We start from the raw sequence: 27,058 nt of genomic DNA, 5'->3' as shown, positions 1-27,058 counted from the left end.
CAACACCAAAGGACAGGGTTCTTCCCTTTGGAATCGGCACAACAGAGTTTGAGTGTGGAACATAGCCCTGATTGGTTGAACAGCACGTATCCCATCTTTTCATCACCTAAGGTCAATTTAGTGACACTAAAAAATATGCTAAAAAATTCAGGGACGAGTTTTATAGTAAACTAGTCCTTTAATTTTCCAATCTCTGATTTAAGGGGAAACCAAATAGACTGCTTAGATATTTCTTTCTCAGAGGACATGCATTTATTTTTCTTTTATATCATCTTACTACTTATGCAACCACATATAGGATGGTGATTATATTCTCAATCTTCCTTCTTATAGTCTTCACTGCTATAAGGGCTGAATGCTTCTGTTATCCAGTTCTTCTTCCTCCATGAACTCCAACCCATATCTTCACATATTTCATCACTGTGGTTGATGCTATAAGTTGAAATGCAATGCCTTTCATAGAACCTAGTTGACCTTTTCATGACTTCCATCTCCTTAAGTATTTGTGAAAACATCTTCTCAACACTCGGGAGCTTAAATTTATCATCTACTAGTCCAGAAAGCCACAAGGATCGTATCTCTGAAGTGTGAAGATTTGTAACACTCTCAATATAACCCACAAAAGCCATGTTTGGAATCAATGGATGGATAGTTCCCCTGTCATAAACAAAATGACTCAATTATGGATCTCAACTATTTGTCTTTGAAAGCTAGAGAAATGAATAAATGAAAACAATCCTTACCTATACAAGGGCATGATTCCAGAAGGGTAATCCAACAAGCTACGAAATGGCTCTGGTAAAATGGTTTTGAGCTTCTTCTTTCCATCAAAACCAGTTGCAAGAATCACAACATCAGCTTCTATTTTAGAATTGTCTTCAAATTCAACCCCTTCACTCCAGAACCACCACTTTGATGCCTTTTTGAATACAATTTTTCCCTTATCAGCCTCAGAGAAGAAATTTTCTGGCATGATAGCCATTTGACAAGATGCATAATCTTCCTCAAAAGGGTGTTCTGGTTTTAACCCATACTTATCCAAAGGGAGTTTCCAGAGCAGGTAGGACTCAATAAACTTTGAAATTCCACGTCTCTATTGAAGGACATTATAACAAAAAACCATTAGAAGCATAACAAGAGCATTTATTCAAGGCTATAATATATGATTCAGTTAGTTAAGAATGCTAATTTACCACTGGAGATAACAGGAGGCAAAGAAGTGCTTTGAGTAAACCCTGGTTAGGTCTTTCGTGGAGGAACTGAGAAGACCTTGTTGAGTAGAACAAGAAAAATGGCAATCCCCAAATCCAGTAATGGGGAACTACCCAATGCAAAGTCCTTATTACCATGGTGCACGCTTGCCCTTCAGGTCCTTCAACAAGTTAAAAGCACCATTGCTATGATGTTAAAATTTAAGAAACAAAAAGGTTTGTGATTGTACAACGACAAGTTCCTCAACAACAAATTCTATATAGGGAAAGTAACAATTATTAGATTTTTTTTATCCTTCAATCTTCTCCTTTGATGGGTTTATAATTTCGCTGGAGATGCAAACAGTTTAAGCAAAATGATCGCTTCATAGTTTCCAAAAATAAAAATGATCACTTCATGTCTTCAAAATCATGACTACGAAAAGAATGCATAGCATTCCCAGTGAGATGCCCAAGAGAATCAGAACGAGGAGAAGACTTTCCACGAAAGGTAAAAGTGGTTAGTCGGCTTGATAGTTAGTGTAGGTTTGGAAGTACTAGATCTTTTTCCTTCTAGCCTTTCCGCACATCTTAGATCCTCTTCTGCCATCCAGTCTATCGAGCATTTAGGTTCTGAAGCATTAGATCTTTCGTTTTAGAGGTTGCAAGGGAGAAGGGAGTTTCGAGCCATTGAGAATGCTTGGCAGCTCATCCTCTTTCCCGCACCGCCTTCTGCTCCGTTGGTTCTTCGTTGGAAGCGAATAAGGACGGTGTGCCTGTCAGTAGGTTTTTTTTGCATTACATCGGGTCGCTACAGTTGTAAGCCAGCCTAGATCCTTTCCTCTGATTACCGATTCTTAAAGCCAGTCTGCAAGCAACGAGTGGTTTACTTTACACGAGAGCTAAAGGTTAAAAGGCAGGGAATCCCCATTTCCAGCCAGCTAGTTCTGATAGTTTTTCCCTATATAGTCTTGAATCATGGCCTCTTCCTACAGTTTGAAACAGAGTCTTCCCTCTTTCTTCAGGGCAGCTGTTGAGAAGTCTCATAGGTTTCGGTTCCGGGGGCGGTCTTCCTTGGGATAATTTTCTTATAGCAACTAGAACTCGACTCGAAGAGTTAATATAGCTAACAGAAGAAAGGACAGAGGTACCTCTGCGATCCATAGCCGTAGAAAGACTATCGGTGTAAAGATTCTCAGCTAGTCGGGAAAACCCCCTCTATCTTTTCAAGTCCCATTCCATTGGTCGGCCCCCTCAACAAGGGGTTCGGAATTCTTTCTCTTCCGGCCCTTTTAAGTCCAACTGCTCATATAGCAAAATCGTAAGGTTCACAGTCTGAATCTCTTACCTTATTCTCTCTTGGTAAGAGAAAAAAAGTCCTATCCTTCAGGGCTGTCCTTGCGGAAGTTGGTGCTTAGTCGTCCAATCGTGAAGTTCTCATAAACGGATTTAGGGCTGGCTTCTTCCTGAGCTCTAGTTCAGTTCCTCGGATTGAGATAGAGAGCCTACTGACCCCTTCCCTTACTCAATAGGACTAGCTATAGAAAAAGTTAATATAGAGAAAGTCAGGTGTGAATGATTGGCTTGTCTAAGGCTGACCGTAGCTAGTGCTTTGCTTAGTTAGTCGTTTACCTTTGCTTTGGAAAGCGAGAAAGATGATGTTGGAAAGCGATTAGGCCTTATAAATAACCAAACCAGGGGAACTTACTTTCATTCCCGAAGGCTAGGCAGCAAGTGCAGAAAGGACTTCAGGTCAGGGGAGGACTCATTTATGTGAGAAACTATCTTATGAAAGATATTTTACGGAATCCATTACAGCAATTGTGAATGGTATGGAGGTTAGACCAATGAAAAGCGCTATCAGGTCGGGTAAATATAGCCTTATGTAGCAGGTCTCTTGTTGGTTATTGATCAGTATAGTCTCGGTATCGGCTACAATGAAAGGCCTACATTCAGTCTTCTTACATTTTCATTCGGTAATTTGAGTAGGATAACGCCCCTCTTTTTGCTTAAGTGATTTGACATCTGGTAGTGCATTACCTCCTTGTTCATAAACAAGAACATTCATGATATCTCTTATCATATCATTTGCAGGGATAGGAAACTCCGGAAATTTCAAATCGAATGCTACATCCTTATTATCTTCGTAATATAAACGAATAAAGACACTTTTAATCAAAGCATCTTGATATCTATAAGCATATATCATGACTATTTGTTCAATATTCTCATAGATATCTTTTTTATTTACAGGAAGACCAGTGGGTGTAAACAATGGTAATGCGGTACTTAACGTGAACGGAACAGTACTATGTGATTTGATTTGCATATTATAGCCGAAAGTGAATTTCACATAATTTGACCTAAGATGAAATGCATATTCCTCCAGCAATTGTATAAATGCCAATGTGATAACATGAATATCAGAAGCACGGGGGAACGGTTCACTAAACACAGTTTCAGCATACATAGATCCTGGATATATTACCTTATATCTAGTACAAGTTATCACACTATTCAACCTATTCCATGAACCATATAATTCTTCTATAGAAGTTGAGAACAATCTACCTGTCTGAATTTGTTCAATAAAGGACCTTTTTTTGAGAGGTAAAGATCCAAAAATCCAAGTCATTGTTAGTTTTTTCATGTGATTGTCTTTGATAAGTCATCGGAGGAATGCCGCATCGCATGTAAAGGACTGTATGGCTTAAGGCTTGATTTATGTCCTATAGATGGGCATTTTATGCAGGGGCATTTTCTCACTGATGAGCAAGGATCTGCACTGGTGGCTCTTATGACGGCTGATGATGTGAAGAAGACAATCTTTCTAAAGGCAAATAAGGCACAAGGACCTGACGGTTTGACTGCTGAATTCTTTCAATCCAGCTGGAGCATTGTGGGGAAAAAAGTTACCAAAGCTATCCTTGAATTCTTATCTTCCTTCAAGCCCACAGCCAGCCGATTATCTTAAATGTGAATGTGCCATTTTCTCGGGAAAATTGGAAGCAATCACTTTTCCCTCTTTAGTGACAGTTCCATCCTGCCAGTTGAGCGTTTTCTCGGTCTTTTTGGATGAAAGTTCATTTTAGCCCTAAACTGGCATCAAAATGTGACAGTTGATCATTTTCCCCGTCTTTTTGGCATAATCTAAACGACAAAGTAGGATCAGAAGGCTTACGCACCCTGGACGACGATATGGTCATCCATTACGAAAAGACCTTCCTCTGAGTGGATATGTAGAAGTACGCTATGATGATCCAGAGAAACGTGTGGTTTCTGAACCCATTGAGATGACCCAAGGATTTCGCTATTTCGATTTTGCTAGTCCTTGGGAACAGCGTAGCGACGGATAATTCAGAATCAGAATAGGTCCAGCTCTATAGGATAGGGGACAACTCGCACTTGACATGCTAAAAACAATAAACACTTGCTTGGTTTTCTTCATTTCCGCTCTGAGAGGATCTTAGCCTACCCGGGACCGGCTCTATGAGCACCTTTGGGCGAAAGAAGCGAACTCACAGTGTTGGTCCGCCCTAATATTGCTAAACAAGTTATTTCGCTAGGAGAGCTACTTTCCCTTAAGTGATAATGGTTGTAGACCTAGCAAATGGGGAGTGGCTTACCTTTAGCTAGAACTCATATCTCGAAAGAGTACTTCAGCTACTAACTTCACTTTAAGCTCATACTTATAATTATATAGGGAGAGCACGCTCATACTGATACATTTTATACTACTATTTAATTAAAAATGATATCCGACGATCAAGACAATTCCCGCGAACTCTTTCATTTCATAGAAGTTTATTCTTCTTCTTACAAAGCAAATAGCATTTCCTATAGTTGACATGGAATTATGTCCTTCGCTAATTTTATAAGAATAATTTATGAGTTTATCTTGTTCTTCTTTTGCAAAACCAAATTTAATGTAACTCTATTTAATCTGTGTATTTTTACCGTGTTTTTACCAAACAACGTTTGTTATTGTCATCTACTTTATTTCTTATTCTTTTTGGAAATTATCTATTTTTTTTTTTTTTTGCTTCCAGTATGATAATATTAAGAAATTTAAATATACAATCATTCATAAATTATCTAAAGGCACATAGAAGGTGTAATTATCTAAGACAGTCCAAGAACGAAGATAACCTGAGTTAGATCAGGGGTTGCTGGTTAGTCAAGGTAAATTAGAATATATCGATAAAAAATAACATAATTATTTTTAGTAGATTTTTATCGGTATCCATAGCCCTAATGCGTCCAATTAATGTTTTTGTGTCTCTACACTTTTTCTAAAAAATTTAACTCTCACAATTCAAACCCGCTATCTCTTAATAGGTCAAATTTCAAAATCTAACTAAAATTAGTGTTGGCAATTCGGATTGACACGATACAAATTCGACAAAAATACGAATACATTTAATTCAAACATGACACAAATTTAAAATTGGGTTAAAACTTTTAACAAGAACACAGATCACTTATTTTTCTTGACACTACACGATACGAATTATAATCTGTAAACTCATAGTATATCACTTATTATGTGAGTTGACACAATACATCGTTACATAAATAATCTGTTAACCCCAACATAACTATTTCGGGTTAGTTTTTGCCATCATAAATACCATACGAATTCAAAAATAGGTTGAACGGGAAACAAATTTTTTGCATTGTGTTGATGTTATGTTAGCAGGTTGTCTTAAAAATTATTACCCCTAAACACGATAGTCACTCACTACACCAACCACTCGGGGGTAAAATAATATTTAAGTTTGACACATCTAATAGACAGCTATAGCGTCTCTGGCGTTCGTGGATGATGATGAAATTTGGAATCCGTCCTTCAAACCTTTTTGTCGTCATTCATTATGTGCACCACTATATATTGTCAAGTCAAAACTTATTTTGTGGAATTATATCAAACAAAAGAGAACTTTTCAGGCAATTACTGATTGAAGTTAATGAGACGAACATCTTTACAGTCAATAAGTCAAAATATATTTGTAGTAAAATTCATATTTCGGTCATAACATATACATCCTTTATTAATAGGGAAAAGATTAATTCTCTTTCCAGCTCATACATTGATTTATGTGCTATTCTTCTTCTTCTTTTTTTAATAATAAGTAAGCCCCACATATAGTTGTGTCTATAGTAGAAGACACCTTATTTGCTTTTACATAAAATTAATAAAACCCTTATTAATATGATCGTTTAGGATTTTATTTTATCAAATTAATTTTGTAAGATTTTAAATCTCCAATAATCCATTTATCTATTTGACCATAATTTTTGCCTACGAAAAATGGTCATTATAATGCAAAACAGTATTGTTTTACTCTAGACTCAGCATTTTTTTTATTTAAAAAATTAAAGTAGAAGAATGTAGATTGCTAGAGATTTTAAAAAGATATTAAATTAATAAAATTAATCTCTAAAATGTAGAAAACCAAGACCGAGAGAATTCACAGGTTCTAGAGGCCGCCATGAATTGAAGGACACCCCAAGTTATGTTAGAATTCAATTTGTATACCATTCCCAAGTGATATAACCTGAGTTATGGGACAGTCAAAGTCTTCTTTTTATAACTTCATAATACATGTGGGATCATGCAAGATATGGAATCGAGTTTAAAAGGAAGTCTTTGAGAATATCTATTTTAAATTTTGATTTAGTTGCTTTAAAGTGAACTTTAAAAAAAAAATAAGAAGAATAATGATGATCCAAAGGTTAAATGAGTTGATTTTTGTAGAATCATAAATTATAATTTAGAATTTATTCTAAACCATTGACTTTTATATAAGTTTAATTTAAATCTACAAACAGTATGATCACATTAATATTAAAAGATCTAATTTTGATTGTATTTGCCTCAGAGGTTAAACTATTTTATTGTAACTTATTAGATGACATCATAAAAATATTTATACTAATATATAATGAATAATTTTATACTTAATACTTATTCTCTAAAATTTATCATGAACCCGGAAAATTTTGTTTCAAGTTTTGTGAACATGCATTTTAAAGAGTCAAATATACTCCAACTATTCGATTAATTAATTATCTTTACTCTTTGATCTGGTGGATCATTAGACAGTCTTCTACAAAGATATAATGATTTTAATAACTCAGGTACTTAATTTTACAGAGTACTAAAATCTCTTTCGTTTCAGAAGAAGGCATGAATAAGATTTAAATCCTTGTATAAGTTAGTAATAATACTCAAGTAAAGAAGTGCGAAGAAGATTTTAGATAATAAAACGAGTAACTTCTGTTTTATTAAAAAATATATATATATATAAACCAACGTCTGAAGCCCTAATAAATCCCATTAATTCGGTTTTGGATTTGGATCTCTCCACCTAGGAATTGTAACTCGCAAGAATTGAACTCACTACTATTAAGACATGTTAAATCCTAAGATCTAGCTGGGTAGCCACTAGAACAAACTACGAGAATTAATATATATAAATCATCTATTACATTAATTATTTGCAACGAGGATCAAACTCATGACTTCTTGATAATTCAATAAAAAACTTAAATAGTTAGGTCAATGTCACGCTAATAATCTTATGAATAAGATATTATGCCTATATTTGTTCATGCCACTCTACCTACTCTCTTCAAAACCCTTAGATCAGAATTTTAAGAAGAAAGAAAAAATGTGAAAGTCAGTTGAGATTTTGATATAAGGATGTTGGAGAAGAATAAGTAGAGTAGACATGAAAAAAAAAAAACTTATATCTTATCCCACAACTTCATATTATATTTGTCTAACACAAATCACTTATTTTGAAAGCCCTTGCTTGTTAATGAATCTTTAGCAATAAGCCAGTGAACAAATATGTGAATATTTCGTAGATTGTCGTTATTTATTGCATCATCTTTGGCATCATATGGTAAAATAAATAGAACCGAGATGTTAGCAATATTACCTGTCCAGGTTGAATAATATGAAATCTCACTCATATTTTCATTATAATGCTTTTCAATTTCAAGTGTATATATAATAGTAAAAATAAAATAAAATGAAATCAAATAGGGTGGATAATTTACCTTGGTTTGCCTGAGCACATTCCGTGGCTATATCGATACCTGACTTTTTGAAACCGACCACCACAACCTTCTTTCCCTTGAGAAGTTCAGTGGCAGCTTCCTGGTCAAGTTTACAGTAATCAAGCGTATGCACGACCTTCCCCTTGAAAACTTCAGGGCCTTTGCTGTCTTGAAATTCTGGAATCAAGGGTATGTCACCATATTTTCCAATGCAAACCACTACAAATTCGAAGGCGTACCACTGAATGAAGTAGAGAAATCATGTTCAGCCCAAATAATATGCTTACAGCTTAAAGATCAAGTGAATGGGGGTGGGAGGTAGAGTTCATAGCTTTGAAAATAAATAAATAAACATATATATATATATATATATATATATATATATATATATATATATATATATATATATATATATAGCGAAGGATCCGTTTATTAATTTTTTTTAAATTTTTTTGCAAATTACACTATGTACTTCCAGGAGTACATAGTGTATTTCCGAGAGTACATAATGTAATTTGTAAGAGTTTGTAAACAAAATTTTTGTAAATATAATCCTCCCCATATGTATATATATATATATATATATATATATATATATATATATATATATATGTATATAGAGAGAGAGAGACAGAAATATTTCTCAAGCTGATTGAGATATATTTATCTCCGGTCACTCCAAAACTAGTCGTTTTATTTATTTATTTTCTTATATTAATTGATTCACATTTGAATGGTTATGATTTTCTTTTTCTCTCTTTTCCTTTAACGCCGTTGATTCATCTTTGTACGGTTATGATTTAGTAGCTGGAGATAAAATTATCTCAAGCAGCTTGAGAAATGATAAGCCCATATATATATATATATATATATATATATATATATATATATATATATATATATGAGGTTTACATTTCTGCAGCTGTTGTACGTGCAACAATCAAATACTTGCCATATATATGCTTGAAAGCATTAAATGCGGAGAATCATAACCATACAAAAGATGAAAGCATTATATATGGTAAAATTATTTCTGCAGCCACTTTACGTACAGCAACGACAGGTGTATGGTTATGATTTCTCACATTTAATGCTTGCATCCTTTGTATGGTTATGATTCCCCGCATTTAATGTTTTTAAGTATATATATGGCAAGTATTTGATTGTTGCATGTACAGCAGCTGTAGAAATGTAAACCCATATATATATAAGAGATTTAGCTTTTAAATTTTTTTAGCGTTTAAATTTTTTGTAAAGGATGTCTAAGGCTTGATGCGGGGAAAATGAGTGTGTAATGTAACAAATTCTCCCAAAGATTAAGCTTGCTGGTTAGAGCACATTTATTATTTAATACTATTTCTTAGGACACCTCTTATAGGATTCAAGTTTGGATACACATGCCCATCACACCAAAAGCCAATTTTAAGGATTGAAACATTGACGTTGCTTAAACCCAGCACACCAAGAGCTATTATAGGAATTGAAATATGGATATATATTTATTTATATTAAAAGAATGGTAAAAACAAGTATCATGTTGGTAGAACAATCCTCTTATCATGCTATAGAGATAACCAGTGTGGGGTCTATCATGCATTTTTTTTTAAAAAAAAAGAAAAAAAAAAAATGCAGCACAAATATTGATGTATATGTAAGAAACTCAACTTTTATCATGCAACATGAAAAATGCAAAACCCTAAAATAATAGGTATATTAATTATTGAACTCTAGATCTCTAGATTTAAGAAACTCCGATGCTATGTCATGCAATCAATTCTGTAAAAAATTTAAGCTATTACTAAAGACATATATTATTTTGTTATATCTTAATAGAGTGTAAGTTAAAGTACCGATAAACTGGCTTGGTCACTTGAAATAAGACCTTTGATTAATCAGAAAAAGGTGCTTGTTTGAATTTAAAAGAAAAGGCTAATAGTAAGAGGATGATAAACTTCTCATAGAGTTATTTTTAGGGAAGGGATGAGATATAGTTAGGGAAGATATATAGAGTTAATTATATAATATTTTTGAACAGTAATTATTTTGTTTAATTTCATTTTTTTAAGTCTTGTTCTCATTTCTGAAACCCTAGCTAGTTAACCAAAAATACGTTGAAGCTAGCCGAGAGTTGAAAGTGAATAAAGACCTGAATGGTGTCTGATTGATTGGTCTGAACAGCAACTTCCCATACTGGCTGACCAGGAAGTGGGTTTCCATAATCTTCAAAATCAGAGGCATCTTGGTCCCCAACAAACCGGATTTCCACCACCTTGGAGTTGAACCTAATGTTCTTCAGCACATCAAAGTGCTCAGCATAGGAGTGCAAGTAATCCAAAATCTCCAAGTGGGTAGGGAAATCTGAATTATCTCTTTCAGGCCAAGGGAAATCACTGAACTCATAACCCCGTTGATGTGACTGAAGCTTCGTAGAATTGTAGGAGCAATGCTTCCAAACCCCACCAATGGAGTCAGAGGCCTCAAAAACAAGAGGGTTGTGGTGGGATAGTTGTTTGGTAGCAGCTATGCCGCTTACTCCAGCCCCTATAATGGCGATTTTAGAAACCAAAATTGGATGGTTGTTTAGGGTTTCCATGGTTGCTGAAAAGGTAAGCTAACCAAAGCTGGTTGACGGTGTTTGCAAAATATGTGTGTGTGGCATGAAAGTATGAGGTTATCCTTCTATATAGGACTGATAAAGCTGCTTGTAGACGTCACAATGACTGCACGTGTTGTAGACTTTTGAAGAACGTGAAAATAGAAAATATTGAAAGGTTTGAATGACAATTTATCTTGGACAGTTGTTAACCATATTATTTAATCTCTTGGACATGTTGGAGAATTTTCGTGCTATTTGGATTCGTGTTTTGTTTCGTGGAGGCGATAAATACTTTATACCTAATCATTTTAATTCTTGGAAAGGAATATATATCAGCAAACTGCAAAAGACATGCCAATGTTTTTTAGAGGAACCCTTTCTGACCCCCTTTTTATTTTATTTTATTTTATTTTTCTCACACACTTTTATCTAGCAATTTTATCTTCCTTATTTTATTTTGAGTAAACACCCTTTTTAGTCCCTGGCAATATCTACGAAGTCCTTTTCAGTCCTTGGCAATAAAAAAGGACCAAATTGGTCCCTGAAAGTACAAGAAAAGGGCCACTCTACATATTTGGGAGTTAACATAAGGACTAACATGATCCTTTTTTTGTAATTTCAGAGACCAATATGGTCCTTTTTTATTGCCAGGGACTAAAAAGGACTTCGTAGATATTGACAGGGACTAAAAAGGGTGTTTACTCTTTTATCTTTGTACATGTACCTTCTTATTCTCATTTTCATCTTCCCACTTTTTTTATATGCTTTGTGTTCTTATTTTACTTAAATATTGTGTATCTCCTTTTGTTCTTATTTTACTTAAATATTGTGTATCTCCTTTTTATTGGATTATTATGGCACTTCAAGTCATTTTCTTTTCTTTACTTTTCTTGTCTACGCCTAAGAAAACACAGAAAATTTTAGTCCAAGGCATTGAGGGTACGTTGTAAGAAAAGGTAATGCATTAGTTATACGACATACATACCGTGGGTGGAGAACAGAATCTGAACAAGGAGACTATGGCTACCATGTGTTAATGAATGAAAAAATTAATTTAAGACAAAAAAAAAAAAGCTAACCACGACTCATGCATATATGCTTATTCTACATGGTTAGAGAGATATAATATAAAATCATTGAAGGTTCATTACTTATTAACTTGAGCTATTAAGCAAGATAGTTTTTGTCATGATATACGGGATTATGAGTTCGATCCTTACCGCCCATTATTTTTTAAAGGAATTAAGTCAGCACACACGAAAAATCATGGGCTTGTGCAATATTCATGCTCCAAGCCCAAAGGGCTCTTCCTGTTAGAAATATAATATAAAATCATTAAAGACCCGTTACTTACCAGCTTAAGATATTATGCGATATGATTGTTTACCAGACTTCGTCTGCAAACTACTTGTACAGAACCAACTTAACCCAAAAGTTTAAGTTGTTGGGTGAAGATTTTTTAATCGTGTATATTATTCTTTAACACACCCCCTCACACAAGAGTCATTGGAGCTTGAAGCGTGGATATTGCACCACGTAAAGAATCAATTTAACACAAAACAAAGACTACATTAATAGTTTTTATACTTCTCTAATATGTCCCTTTACACGATAGCCCACTGGGCTTGAAAGATAGACAATGCACAGACTCACCTACAAGAATTAATTAATTACTAATTAAATAGGGCGATCAGGATCGAACTCGTGACACCAAAGGCTCTGACACCGTATAAAGAACCAATTCAACCCAAAAGCTTAAGTTGTTGAGTGAGAGTCTTTTTAACATTTTATCTTAGTTTTTAACACTATTGATAGAACAAGCCAACTTGGTCAGAGATACTATCTCGCGTTTGAAATATATTCTTCATCTTTCTTTTCATTTAGGTCAATTCCGAGTTAATTAATTCTTTAAATTTTTCTCTGTGTGGGAGCTTGGTTATTATTTGGTATATTAAGTTTTCAATGGGAGTTCAATATCTCTCATATAACAGATCACGACCCTGTACAGTTTCCAAAAAAATGTGTAAAGTGTGTATGAGATCTCTCAGCCATAACAAATATTCCATTTTGCATGAAGAAAATCCCATAGTATTTTGGAAAAATCGCAGGCGGCGGAACGGAAACATCCAGGAATCTAGATGTGCGTTAGAAAGAAAATGAGGCACCGGGAAATTAAGTTTTATATATATGTACTCTCGGAAAGTACATACTTATAAAGGGTAACTATCCTTTTATACTATGTACTCTCGGAAGTACATAGTTATAATATTAAATTTTTTTTTTTCTCTTTTTATGTTAATAGACAGATTCTGAAAAGTGACTGATGAGAGAGAAAAATATATAACTTCAATATTATAACTATATATATCTAAGTGTGCATAGTTATAAAGAATAGTTCTAAATAACTTTATCTAAAGTGATTATAAAATTATTTACCATATATATATATATATATATATATATATATATATATTAACTAACTGTGAAATTCTTAATGTAGATATTATTTAATGTGAGAGAAGTCTAATATAAAAATTTTAATATAGATATTAATATTTATTAACAAGTTTAAGAATTGAATTGGTTGCATTGCATAGTGTAAGAATTAATAATAGTAACTAACTGTGAAATTCTTTAATACCTGTAAGTGGTCTATACACTATTTACACCTTATGTCGAATAAATTTGAGAAATATAATATAAAATTATTAACGTAGAAATCATTTACTAGTTTAAATTTGAGTTTTGCATTTATCATGTTGCATAACAAATGCAAAATTTTCTACACATACATCGATATTTATACTGTGTTTTTTTTTCTTTTTTATTTTAAATATGATGGACTCTAGTACTCTACACTTAGGGCCTGTTTGGAGCACCTGATAAAGAAGATAGGATAGGATAACTTATCATATCCTATTTTTATCTCTTATTTGGTGGGTCAATAGGATATGATTAGCTTATACTAATCTCTCATTTTATCCTATCTAATACATGATTTATTATCCTATGGGGGGAGCTGAGTTACGATTCAATAGGATAGGATACCAATATTGGATACCCAATATATTCTCACGCTACCCAATATATCCCCACGCTATCCAATATATTTGTATTTATTGCATTATATTTTATTTTTTCTTTCTCCTTTTTTTTCTTTTACATAATCTTATCAGATTGTTAATCAAGTGCTCATCAAATACAGGACATGATATAGGTTTATTAATTCCATATTATGTCCTACCCTTATCAGTCTCATATCATATCCTACCCTTATCCTATCATGTCCACCAAACAAGCTCTTATTGTCTCTATAACATGATAAGAGAATTGTTTTAAGATGATAGTTGTTTTACCATTTAAATTTTGAGTTAAAATAATTGCTTAAACTCATGAACAAGGGGCCGAACAAAAAGGTGTGTCTGTTCCCGAGGCCATAACTCGTGAGCCTATAAGCAGCTTCATGTCTCGAATGTTCTAGAGTAGAGTAAATATTCTTTTAATTCTTTAAAAAAATACAATCCCTCACTTTAATTTCATACCAAAAAAAAATAGTATTGTGATTTTTTAAAAAATTAAAATAGACTCATTTAGTTAAATTAATGGTTTCTTACAAATTCACAAAAAATTCATATCAATCCCTCAAAAAAATTAAAATAAATTCACCTTAAATTTCATAAAAATCGGGTGACTAATTTTGTTTATAAGAAGAAACTAAAGGGGGTCCAAAAAAAAATTTAAGGACCAAAAAAGACATATAAAGAAGTGAACCGTTAGTGTTGCAGATCCGGTAGCGTCAATCATGGGAAACAAGCATGAAGACAGATAATAAAATGTGATTGTACATGAGAATCAGAAAATAATGTGAGACGAAATAGGAACGAGTTACGTATTCAGTCCAAACCACCAATGTAAAACACGACAATCAATTACTATTTTGATTTTCATATCAAACTTTCTAGAAATTAATAAGGAACGATTCACTTACCACAAAAAAAGCTTATCACTCTTATAATTAATTTATTTAATGTTAATTTCTGTCAATTTAACGGTTATAATTTATTGAAAATTAATAATTAATAATAAGTGTAACTCAATAAATGTTATTAATTTTCAATAAATTATAACATTGAATCGACAAAAATTAATAGTGATTAAGTTAAGGATTTGCTTTTTCTACATTCAATGTAGATAATTTATCTACATTGGACCCAAAACGATGTCATTTTGAAGCGGAAATCAAAATATTTTTGTAATTATAATTTATTTCAGGGTTATAATAATCTTTTTCTTTATAACTTTTTAATTTTTCAACCCAAGATCACGTCATTTTTTGGAGCAAATATAAATAACTTATCTACCTCTATTTTAGAAACATTAAATCCCTGCTCAAATTTTGATTATGCACATTAAAAAACGTGGAGAAACGAAACAAAGAAGAAAATAGTTGGGGCTGTCACAGTATACTTATGGAAAGAGGACAAAACTAAGCAAAAAAGAGTGATAGTCCACCACGATACAAAAGGAGTATACGTGCACACAGTTGGCGCATGGTGGCTTCCACACCAACCCAGTTATATACAAACAAATTTGAATTGTTTGGGGTTCTCCTGTTTTATCGAGCTTGATGATGTGCTATTGCTTTGGGACCACCGTACCCCGTTTTACTCTTATATACGGATTTTCCGTTTTTCCTCTTTTTGGACTTGTGTTCTTTTCTTCTTCTTTTTTTTTTTTTAAACGACTCTCTCGGGCGACTCAACTAGTACCAATTAATTGGAAACTTCTATTCAACAACTAGTTTAAGATATTATTTCTGTAAATGACACTTAACAGTTAACCCAATTCTTCTTCCATTATGTATTAAATGGTATAGCGAGAATAATCCATTGTATTGCACGGTATAAAGAATTAATTTAACTTTAAAGCTTAAGATGTTAAGTGATGCTACATTGATGATTTTATATATCTCAACACGTCTCCTCACACAAGAGATCACTGACTTAACCACTTCAACCCAAAACTTTAAGGTATTGGGTAAGAATTTTTTTAATGATTTATATTATATTCTAACACACGAGTGAACCAAGTTTTGTACGCCTTGCATTTGTCAACAAGATGTGCCATCGTGGGCGTGGCTATAAGGTGCTCCGAATCAAATGCACACAGAGTTTGTTGCACTATAAATTATCACATTAATATAAATATTGAATTTTATGATCGTGCGGGGGATAAATAAATTTGGAGAATCGAAGTATCACTCAACAAAATATTTTTCAATGCTCTGAAAGTTACCATAACTAGATCTCATCAAGTGTGTTGGTTTGGTCTAATTCCTCGAACAAAATACACTTTGAGACTTTGGAAGTTGCTTTTTAACCAATCTAAATTGCTTTTACACTTTAGACTTTGGAGGCTTGACTCTCTCCCTAAGTGGTTATATTTAGATATCCGACCCTAAACAAAGTGGTCATCCTTCTTTCGTATTTTATAACTCTTTGGATTCTTGTGAAGAACCTTTAAATTATTATTTTTTTTGGGGAAAAGCACGACACAAATCACTGACACTTTTTTTTTCAAATACGAGTTATGACATTTTCTTTCGTAACTTCTAGACCATTTCGAGTGTCATTTAATCTTCGTGGAACTGTGGAACTGTGGAACATGGTATGGCAATTACCGCTCGCTACTTAGAGTAGAAATTTTAAGTCACTTTGAGATTAATACTGTAAACAGTTTTATCAAAAATTAATTAAACACCAACTCTCAAGGGTAGCTCAGTTGGCGACTGAGCTTCCAAGAATTTGTTTGAGTCAGGAGTTCAAATCCTACCTCAAACAAATTCTTGAAAAATCTTTGGGGGTCAGAGAATATTAGTCTTATTCTTTCTTCGGTAACGAAGCTCAATGCACCCGCTATTCCAATACTTCCAGCTTTTACCAAAAAAAAATTGAGTTAAACAATTGTAAACTCTATGTTGTTGAAAATCAACACACACGTCGAAAACAATAAAGGGAAAAGGAAGAGGGCTTTACTACTAAGTAAAAAAAAATTACAAAGAAATTATTATTCAATTCTCGTGTTATGTTTTAGTTACTAAACATAATGAAAGGATACAGTTCCAAATATAATACTCTCATTACATGAGAATTTCTTAACCACAAGGTCACTAACTAAAGTACACACTAAAAATTAAAGTTGCATTACTTAGTTATACATTGCATTCATGGGGCATAAAATAACAAGGAACTCCCAAAGTGCGGATCAAGTGGCAAGTTTGAACCATGTGATTGAAAGAGCTTTTTAATGTTAGAAATTTGAACTTGTAGGAAGAGGAGCAGGTTTCCTACTTTAGGAGGATTAATCTCACATTTAATTAAAGAAAATAAGACTATATGTGTGTGTTTACAGTAGTATAAGTTACACTCTTAATTGTAATTGTTAATTTCACATATATATATAACAATCACATGATTAATAAATTAGAGTCATTAGACGCAAGTAAATCAGATATTAAAACTTAATATAAAACTTGCTATTGTTATGTGGGTATAAAATGATTAGTTTTCATTTCTTGCAACACAAAATTACCAAATCGAGAGAATGTTACATAAATAAAGTATAATAGCGGTAGCAGTTAGAGAATCATATTTTACATGTGTACAGAAGGACTAATTAAATGTACGGGGTAATAAAAAAAATATAAAAAACAAATTATAATATTTGATCATCAAATTCCACTTTTGGTCTCCAGTTATAAATTATCACCTATTCCCACGTTGAAGTTGCTCCTTTGTCTTAAATATCTACCAATTCGTTTAAAAGTTTATCATAACTTTGATAAATATCTTTTTGGGAGATTTATCTGTTCAATTACAAGTTGAAATTCTGTTTGTTCTTGAAAGAAATTTCTTAAGTTACAATGAATTTTTATTACAATTTCCAGAATTTGAGAGCTATTAGATCAAAAAAGATCAATGGTATCACATACTTACAAATCAGAGTCGTTGATCTTTTTTTATCTAACGGCTCTCAAATGAAGTGTCAAATTTTAAATTTGACACTGGTATCAAAAGATCCTACCTCATTTTTGATATTATGAATTAATTCTATTTTGGACTGACATGCAAAAAAAAATTAATATCCATTTGGTTTACACTACTTGCAGGGAAGACCACGGAAGGGAGGTAAAAAAAAAAGGAGGTTTGGGCCAATAAATTAACACAGCCCAAGTAAAGAGATTTGGGCTGAAACATTCTCCAAGGGGAATTTTGGTACACTCCAATAAAAGTGGGTCTATTTTAGTAACAGTCTTATGGATCTACGTGGCGATATGGGTTTGAACTGAGAAAGAAATTCTGGCTTATTTGTCATATGAATAACGAGCAAGCAAGGTTTGGTTGTACCTAGTTAAGTCCACCTCATTAATCATTAAAGAAAATTGCAAGCAATCCATCCGACCCATGTGCATTTGCGGATGCCATAAAGAACTTTCACTTCCTGTTCCTCCACTGGACCACTGGTTTAGAAAAGGCCACTACTACTTCCATTTCAAGTTGGAAAAGTGAATTTAGTTGCATAAGCCAGTGTTCAAAAACCGGTCCGATTTCATATTGGATCGGACATATAATGGAATAGGTGTGAACCTGTTGATTTTTGTAAAAATTGATGGTCCGCCAGTTCAATTAAAACCGAACGGATCATGCATATTTAATAAAAAATTGATTCTGTTTGGTTGGTATTCATGGCTTAATCATTGTATATGTTTGTTTGGTTTCTTCTTGTCAGTATGTTCTTGAGAAGAAACGTAAAAGGGATTATCTTGGGAAAATTATTCAGGTGATGCACCGGGCGTATGTCATTTACCTATTTCTTGCTAGATACTTATGTGTGTGCATAAAGAGAAGTTTACCGAGTTACTTCGATTTTAAAATTGGTGGTTATGCACATCACTAATAATATTACTATTCTCTGGGAGATTTTGTCAATTCCAAATTTGGGAAAGATGATATTCTTGTAACATAGATATTTGATATTCCAAATTAGACACTAATTGACTTGCTCAATTGTAAAAGCACATACAACTAATTTTCCATTTTTATGATTTGGGATATTCTCTTTTAATTTCTTCTTTAGTTTCCATTGCATGTCAGGGAGCTCATCTTGCAATTTTAGTTATTCACTTTTTGTTGTATGGTTCTACATACATGCATCTTTTTGGTTGGCTATTACTGCATTCTGCATGTTAGATCTATAATATTTGAATTCGTGTTTAATTGGCCTCAGTTGCCTTTATTATATATTAGATAATATTCCCCTTTGTCATCTATTAATGAAGTAGGCTTCAGTCACCAATTTATCAATTTGATAGATTTTTTTAAATGTTATTATAAATTCCCTTGATAGCTATGAACTGAATCATGACTTCTCATCTTGACTTTTGCATATTTTTGTATCATGCAGGTTAACAATGTAGGGATTGGTGGAGTTGAAGTTAAAGGCAAGGATTTATTCTCTTTAGCAATCATTAAATGAAGGGTTAGTATCGGATGGAGGGTGCCTTGGATGATGTTCTGGGAGCAAATTCTTGGATGAGAACCCGTAGGCTATATGCTGAGACCAGTAGGCCAGGTGTTGCGTGGTTTTGGTTATGACCATTCCAGCTTCATCGTATGTTTTTCTTGTATGCCTCTCCATTTCTCTAAATTCCTTGCTATATTCTTTTTTGGTTGTTATGATTCATTATTGTACATTTACATCTTAGTGAGCCATTAGGAAGAATGATCTCCAGAACCTCTGGGTTACTGAGATATATTCGTATATCTCGCCCCACGTTTGGGGCACTATATCAGGTGGTTGTAGCGGGGCAGGAGCTACGGGCAAGAGGCCCAGTGATTGAGCTATGGAGTTGGAGAGCATTTTGTATTTTCAGGCCACATTTGACATAGGCTAGACTTAGAGCATGAACATTGTATATTGCACTAGGGATATGTATCATGTCATATTTGTTCATGCTTCATTTTGGCTAGCTCTAGTTGATTAAATATCTTGTTGTTGTATTTTGAGAATTTCATTGTAGTTATATTTACCATTTGGAGGATTGTAATGTAATGTTTATGGACCTTGTGTAATATAGTAAAGCATGTATATAATGAAAGGGAAATAGACTTATTTTAAGTTATGATTTATATGTCTATTATTAAGAATGCATGCAATTGGATAATGTGATTGTAATAAGTGTAAGTTTTGATAAAGTTAATCAATGGATTGTAAATTGATGAGATCATGGTAAATTGTTATGGGTTATAAGAGCACCAAGGCATTGTTTGTCCTTGTGTGCCACCCTTGTCTATTAGGTACCCTTGAGGCTTTAAAAACACACTTTTGATAAATTAAGATAGGTTGAATAAATAAAGGAGGTGTCGTCAAAATTTATACTAAAATGGTAGTTTTTAGGCTGATTTTGGGAGAGCATATCTCCCTCTACAGATGTCCAATAGGAACGTACTATACATCATTTTGAATCTTGAGATGTCAGCTAGGTGGTGTTAAAATTTGGTAGCATTTGAAACTGTGTAGTGACCTGTAGACGCGTTTGAGTGGAGACTGCCCAAATGGCCCTGAATAGGGGGCTGTTCGGGTTCCTGTTTTCAAGAAAAAATTTCTCCCTAAATTCTTACTCAAATTAGGCGCTCATGATATGTCAAATTAAATTTTAAGATGTCTAGTTTATTGTATAAAACTTTGAGAGCAATTGGTTAAGTGGTTTTTCCAGAATCGCAGAAATGGTGAGGTATGTTTAGTTCCCTGTTTGGGGTTGGCCGGCAGCTTTGCTTGTCCATCTTCAAACGGTGATAATCAGAGCAAATGAGAACTTTATGAGGTGTGTGATACCTTGTTGAAAAGGTAATTGAGTCTAAAATAACATACTAAAAGATGAGAGGTTCGTAGCATGGATATTTCGCACAGTGACCAAAAAACTGAAGCATGCTCAATTATAGAAAAATTGTAAAAGTGAAATTTATGCTAAGTGGGTTTATGGGAACCCCTTAGTGACTTAAAATAAGCAATGTATCATAGTTAGGCTTTTATTTTATTTATTCTGAGTTTAGGATTCAGTTAAGATCATAGCTTATGTCATTAAGTTTTATTATTATTTTTAAACGTTGATGTAATGGAAATGAAAAAGTTTACTCGTATTTTTAAATGAACTATGTAATTGCAACTGCGCTTAATATCATAATCAATGTTAACAATACTGGTATACAATGAGCTATTACATTACACAATTAATTTAAGGTAATCACTTTTTAGTAAATTTATTAGGGGTACAATGGAATTAAGTTTTTACCTTTCTCAGTGTATATGCATATCTAGTGTATAATATAAGCTCCCAAACCTTGATCTAAATTATTGAGGATCAGTTTGCAAAATAAAAAGATTTTTTTAATTTTTCCAAATTCAAATAAAATTGAAAATACTAGAGGTTCAGTTAAACAAAGTACTTAAAATGAGGAAGAGGCTCATAACCCAATGATATGATGGTGGAAGCTAAAGGAGGAAAAACATAGAAAGTTCAAGGAAAGAATGTTGCATGAAGGACCATGAGAGTTTGATGGAGGAGCAAATAAAATATGGAATGAGATGATTATGGGCATTCAAAATATGGGAATGAGGGTTTTAGGAGAAACCAAAGGAAATGATTTCGTACAAAGAAAACATGGTGGTGGAATGGAAAGGTGCATGAGGCAATTAAACAAAAGAAGGAATGCTTTAGATCTTTGCATAAAAGTCCCAATGATGAGAACTTGCAAAAGTTTAGATTGGCGAGAAAAAATGCAAAGAAAGCGTTGCGGGAAGCCAGAGGCAAGGTTTTTGCCGATTTGTATAAAAATCTTGGGAGCAAGAATGGTGGAAAAGGAATATATAAACTTGCAAAAATGAGGGATAAGAAAAGTAAAGACTGAAGAATCAAAGTGATGATGTGGCTGCCACGTACTCAAAGATGATACAGTTAATGATTCCACTTCAGCATAGTTTTGATGATAACAAACAAGTCAAAGGAGAATGCTCAAAGTTGAAGCAACATCCAAAAGAAATCAAGCATCAAGCAAATATGAAAGCATGCAAGTCAAGCATCAAGACAAGTCCAAGATCTCATTGGTATATTTAGTTAGGACTTAGGAAAATATGTAAAGGTGTATAGACTCTAGCATTGCATGAGCTCAAGTCATTCATATCATAAAGTGATTAAAGAACCTTGATCTAACAAGTCAAACATGCATTAAAAGGTTTTTGAAATGACTTAATCATATAAGCATCATGGCAAAATATAATTACAATATTTCATGGCATTAAATTACTCGTTCATTTTAAAAGAAAGCATCCTTAAAGAATTGACAAGTCAAATGGTTTTATATTTCCAATATTGGTTTGGAAAAGGTACCTTCATGATACAAACTTTTCTAGATAATTTCCATAACCGATTATATGCATTACAAGTCAGAGAAACCATTTTGAAAGAAAAGAAAAGAAGATTTCGCACAAAAAAGATGCTGCCATGAAATACCCGGATATTTGATTAAGAATATCCAGATATTAATATCCGAATATCTGACCAAGAATATCTGGATATCAATATCCGGGATATGTGCCCGACGACTATCTGGATATGTACGGTCTGCAACGGCTAGAAACGGCTATAAACGGCTAGTTTTCAAATGCGATGTCATTATAAATACCCACATCAACAGTAATGAACAGTGGACGACCATAGATCATTTATTGAACCTTTATTACTCATTCTAGCCCATTATTGCTAATTGATTATTTACTTTACTCATTGCATACACTTCAGCTCATCTTTCCTTTGAAGTTATACATCTATTAGTTCTTCAGTTTGTGCAATCTGTACTTTGAGAGTACTTAGCTGTAACACCCCGTGTATCCGGTTTGTTAACATATCATCGTATTAAGCTGCGCTTAATTAAAAATGCGAAATATCTTTTTCTTTTCAATTATGTCGTCATTATACTTAGGCAAGTTGATTACTTAAACAATTTCTTAAAGTATCGCCTGTATGTAAATTGCAATAAGACATCTAACTGAAATACCTCCACATATAGATATAAATGTTAGTATCTAAGTCACGGAATTACAACACCTAATCCGGATAATATCCTGATACATTATTACAACTCCAAATAAATCAAGACATAATCAAGTCTAAGTGGCATGGACAATCCCCATGCTCACCAAATCAACAGCATAATCAATAGAGTCTCAACAGAGAAATCCATAAACTGAAGCTAAAAGCATAAGACAGTAAATAAGATCCACATCCAATCATAACAGCATATCAGCATAAGCAGCATAAACATGCAACATCTATCAGCTAAGCTCTGGCCTTCTGCCACTAGATGTCTCAACCCCCGCATTACCTGAACCTGAAATAAGCATTCCCCAAACGTGGGGTGAGATCTCTAAACCAGAAATCTCAGTAAGACAAGGGGTCCTCAAGGATCTTCCACCCCAAGCTCACTTACATGTGCAATATAAGTTCTAAAAGCAGTAACTCAGTATAAGTTCCAAAACTCAATGCAGTGCAACAGATATTCATGCCATGTGTGTCAATACTATTCTACTGGCCAGAGAAATGCAGGAATACGTCTATTACCTACAGATAGTACAAGGAACACCGCTTGCACCTCACCCACAGCCTCTCCATATCGTTTGTACTACATACTCTGGCTTACCGTATAGGTGGAACACCACATGCATATCATAAAGGCACTAGCATATAACAGCTCAACAGCATTTCCAAAACATCAAAAGCATGTAACACAGCATGCATATAACCATACCCTCATGGGACATGGTGGAACCACAACATGGCTAAACCGAGGACACGAAAGCTTACCTTGCAAGCTCACTATCCAGTGCCAAGAGTCCACACAGCTCAAGTCCAACACACAACAGATCACAATCTGATTAGGACCAGCAAGCATATCAACATTCATAGCTTATAAGCATAAACATAAAGACTACGTTTTACGTCTTAAGGCTTCCCACAAAGCCATAAGTCCTTAATCACTTGATTCTGACTTAGTTCAATTAAAACAGAAGTTCAACTTCATCACTCTAGGGTCCACAAACCCCCAATAGCCTACTGTATGAACAGTGCAGCTACTGTTCTTCGAAATCCCAGAATATTCGGATATATGTCGGAGGCATATCCGGATATCAATATCCGGATATCCAGATCCCCATTTCCGGATATCAATCTCCGGATATCATATCCGGATATTTCGCGACAGAATGCAGTTTCTGCATTTCGCGAAGATATTCTTCCAATGTACCATTTTAAACACTTCTAGAAGCTTAAACATGCATCTTAAGGTCCATTTAGGTTCATAAGACAGTTGGTTACTTGCTTAACTCATTTACATGCAAAGACACCTCTGTTAAGCATTAAAACTTAAGATCAATGTTAGGTACCCTTACCTAAGGTTCAAAACAGAAAGGGAGGTGCTCTTGGAGCTCTCAAGTCAGCTCCAAGGTGCTGACAACCAGGATACACGAAAATGTGTAGCAATGTAGGCCATTTCTTCACAAAGGTCACCTCTTGAAGCTCCCACAACCGAGGAAAAAGGCTCCCTCAACTTCCACCAAGAAGACAGCCCCAAGAACCCCACCAAACAGAGATTACAACTCATAAAATATGCTTCTCACTCCCCCAACACAAGCCACTTGGTGTTTACAAGGAAGAATCATGAGAAAAGATGATCCTTTGGTGGTTTTCCAATGAGAAATGGTGGTGGCAAGAGGAGAAGGCACCAATTCAGAAATGGGAGGCACAAGGGTCACGTAGGAAGGCTGAGTATCAGCCTAGGGTTTAGTGCCCTTAGTATATATAGGCGGTTTAACACTTAAACACACAGTAATAACTTTAATTGCTACGCTTAGCATTTTAATCCCAAATTTTGGATTCTTAACCTACTCAATTTTACAAGAATTAACATATTTTTATTATATTTTTCGGAGCACTTTTCCCGTACGCGCTTTTCATAGCCAGTATCAGTTTCTAGCATCAGTTCTCATTATTTTAACTTGAAACTCGTTTTACAAGTCCTATATAATATTCTAGGAATATTCATGCACTTATTATAATTTTCCGGGATACTTTATCGGTACGCATTTATACCGACTAGCAGAACCGGTATCTGCACTTTTCTTCCGAAAAGCGACTTTCAGCAATCTTAATCACTTACGATAATTGTATAAGCCTCATAATAATTATTAGGGTCAATTATGAAATCATTTCCTAATTTTGCATATATAATTAATTAATTTCTTTAATTAACGGTGCGGGTTCTTACATCTATTAGTTCTTCAATTTGTGCAATCTGTACTTTGAGAGTACTTAGCCACTTTTAATCACCTCAATCTTACTTCTTGATTTGAGAGGGGAGTGAACCCTATACTTGAGAGGTCACCAAATTCCTAAGAAAATTTGGAGTGAAAAATTGTAAGGCATCAAGAGCCCGAAGTCTTGAAAGGTTGTAGAGGTTTGTCAAGCACCCTCAAGCTTGATACTTAGTGAAAAGAATTGATCGAGCGGCTTCAGTCTGGACGTAGGTCACGGTGGTGGTGACCGAACCAGGATACATCTAGTTTTCAATTTCTCTAACATTTACCTCTATACTTAAGTATTGAAATTGCATCTTTAGATTGTCTTTATCCATTCGCCTGCTTACTTTGTTAATCTTTACACTTGCTCTCACACTTATATTTTTCCATATTAAATCACTTTATTGAAGAAATAGTCTTTAAAATATCAAAGGAGGAACTTTGCGAAAAGATTTTGTAAAACTCAATTCACCCCCCCTCTTGAGTATTGAAGACACTTGTCCAACAAAGACCTCACTGAAGTTAGATGCATCAAGGATGAAAATCAAAAACTTTTCGTGAGAGATGAAGAATATAAATGAAAGATGGATGAACTACTTTAACAAGTTGTTTAATGGGAATGACGATAAAAACGAGGTGGACTTGGAGGACGCTTATGATGATTTAAATAGAAGATTTGTGCGCAGAATCAATACACATGAAGTTAAGGAGGCTTTAAAGAGGATGAACACTAATAAAGCTTTGGGACCCGATGGTGTCCCTATTAAAGTGTTGAAAGGCCTATGAGATGTGGCAATAAAATAGTTGACCAATCTTTTCAATAGGATTCTTCAGACAAATAAGATGTCTGATGCATGGAGAAAAAATATGCTTGTGCTTATTTACAAAAACAAGGAAGATATTCAGAATTATTCTAACTATAGAGGCATTAAGCTAATGAGTTATACTATAAAGTTGTGGGAGAGAGTTATTGAACATCATTTGAGGAGAGAAACCAAGGTTTCTGTAAATCAATTTGGGTTTATATCAGAAAGATGTACCATGGAAGCCATTTTCTTGATGCGACAATTAATAGAAAGATATCGAGAAAAGAAGAAGGACTTACATATGGTATTCATATATCTTGAAAAACATACGACTGGGTTCTAAGAAAAGCTTTATGGTAGGTTCTTGAGAAGAAAAAAGTATCATTAAAGTATGCAAAGGCAGACATGGATATGTATGGTGGGGCTACTACATGTGTGAAAGCTTGTAATGGAACATCAAGTTATTTTCCTATCACAGTAGGTGTACACCAAGGTTCAGCTCTAAATCCTTATCTCTTTTCCTTAGTTATGGATGAACTAACAAAAGATATCCAAGAGGAAGTGCAATGGTGTATGCTTTTTGCAGATGATATTGTGCTTACTGATGAGACCAAAGGCAGTGTTAATAGAAATAATTGAATTATGGAGAAGCAAGTTAGAGTCTAAAGAATTCACGTTAAGTAGGAGCAAGACTGAGTATATGAAGTATGAGTTTTTTCTGGTAAGAGATATAGACTAAGATTCTGTGCATCTACTTAGTCAAGAGGAAAGAGATTTTTAGATACCCGGGATCCATTATGCAAAAAAAAGAGGAGAGATTGATAAGGATGTAAGTCATAGAATTAGAGCAGGGTTGATGAAATGGCGTAGTGCTTCTGGGTTTTTATGTGACCGTAAAATTTCCCTTAAACTAAAAGAAAAATTCTATATAACAACAATAAAGTCTGCAATGTTATATAGAGCTGAATGTTGGTCACCACATAGGCAAC

General features: G+C 33.9%; 1 protein-coding gene across 1 annotated transcript; it reads right to left on the bottom strand.

Annotated features, from left to right (window-relative positions):
- Positions 1-314: 314 nt before the first annotated feature.
- On the bottom strand, positions 315-10,851 carry LOC133311937 (probable flavin-containing monooxygenase 1). Its single transcript, XM_061513068.1, has 5 exons — positions 10,405-10,851; positions 8,259-8,499; positions 1,194-1,372; positions 744-1,093; positions 315-657 (listed from the first exon to the last, which is right to left on the bottom strand). The coding sequence occupies exons 1-5, from the start codon at positions 10,849-10,851 to the stop codon at positions 315-317; spliced, it is 1,560 nt and encodes a 519-aa protein (XP_061369052.1).
- Positions 10,852-27,058: the final 16,207 nt, after the last annotated feature.

Source organism: Gastrolobium bilobum, unplaced genomic scaffold (assembly GCF_033153095.1).
Source record: "Gastrolobium bilobum isolate Gb01-03AN ecotype WA unplaced genomic scaffold, APGP_CSIRO_Gbil_v1 utg7116, whole genome shotgun sequence".
NCBI classification, from domain to species: domain Eukaryota; kingdom Viridiplantae; phylum Streptophyta; class Magnoliopsida; order Fabales; family Fabaceae; genus Gastrolobium; species Gastrolobium bilobum.
This window is presented reverse-complemented; position numbering and strand designations above follow the sequence as displayed.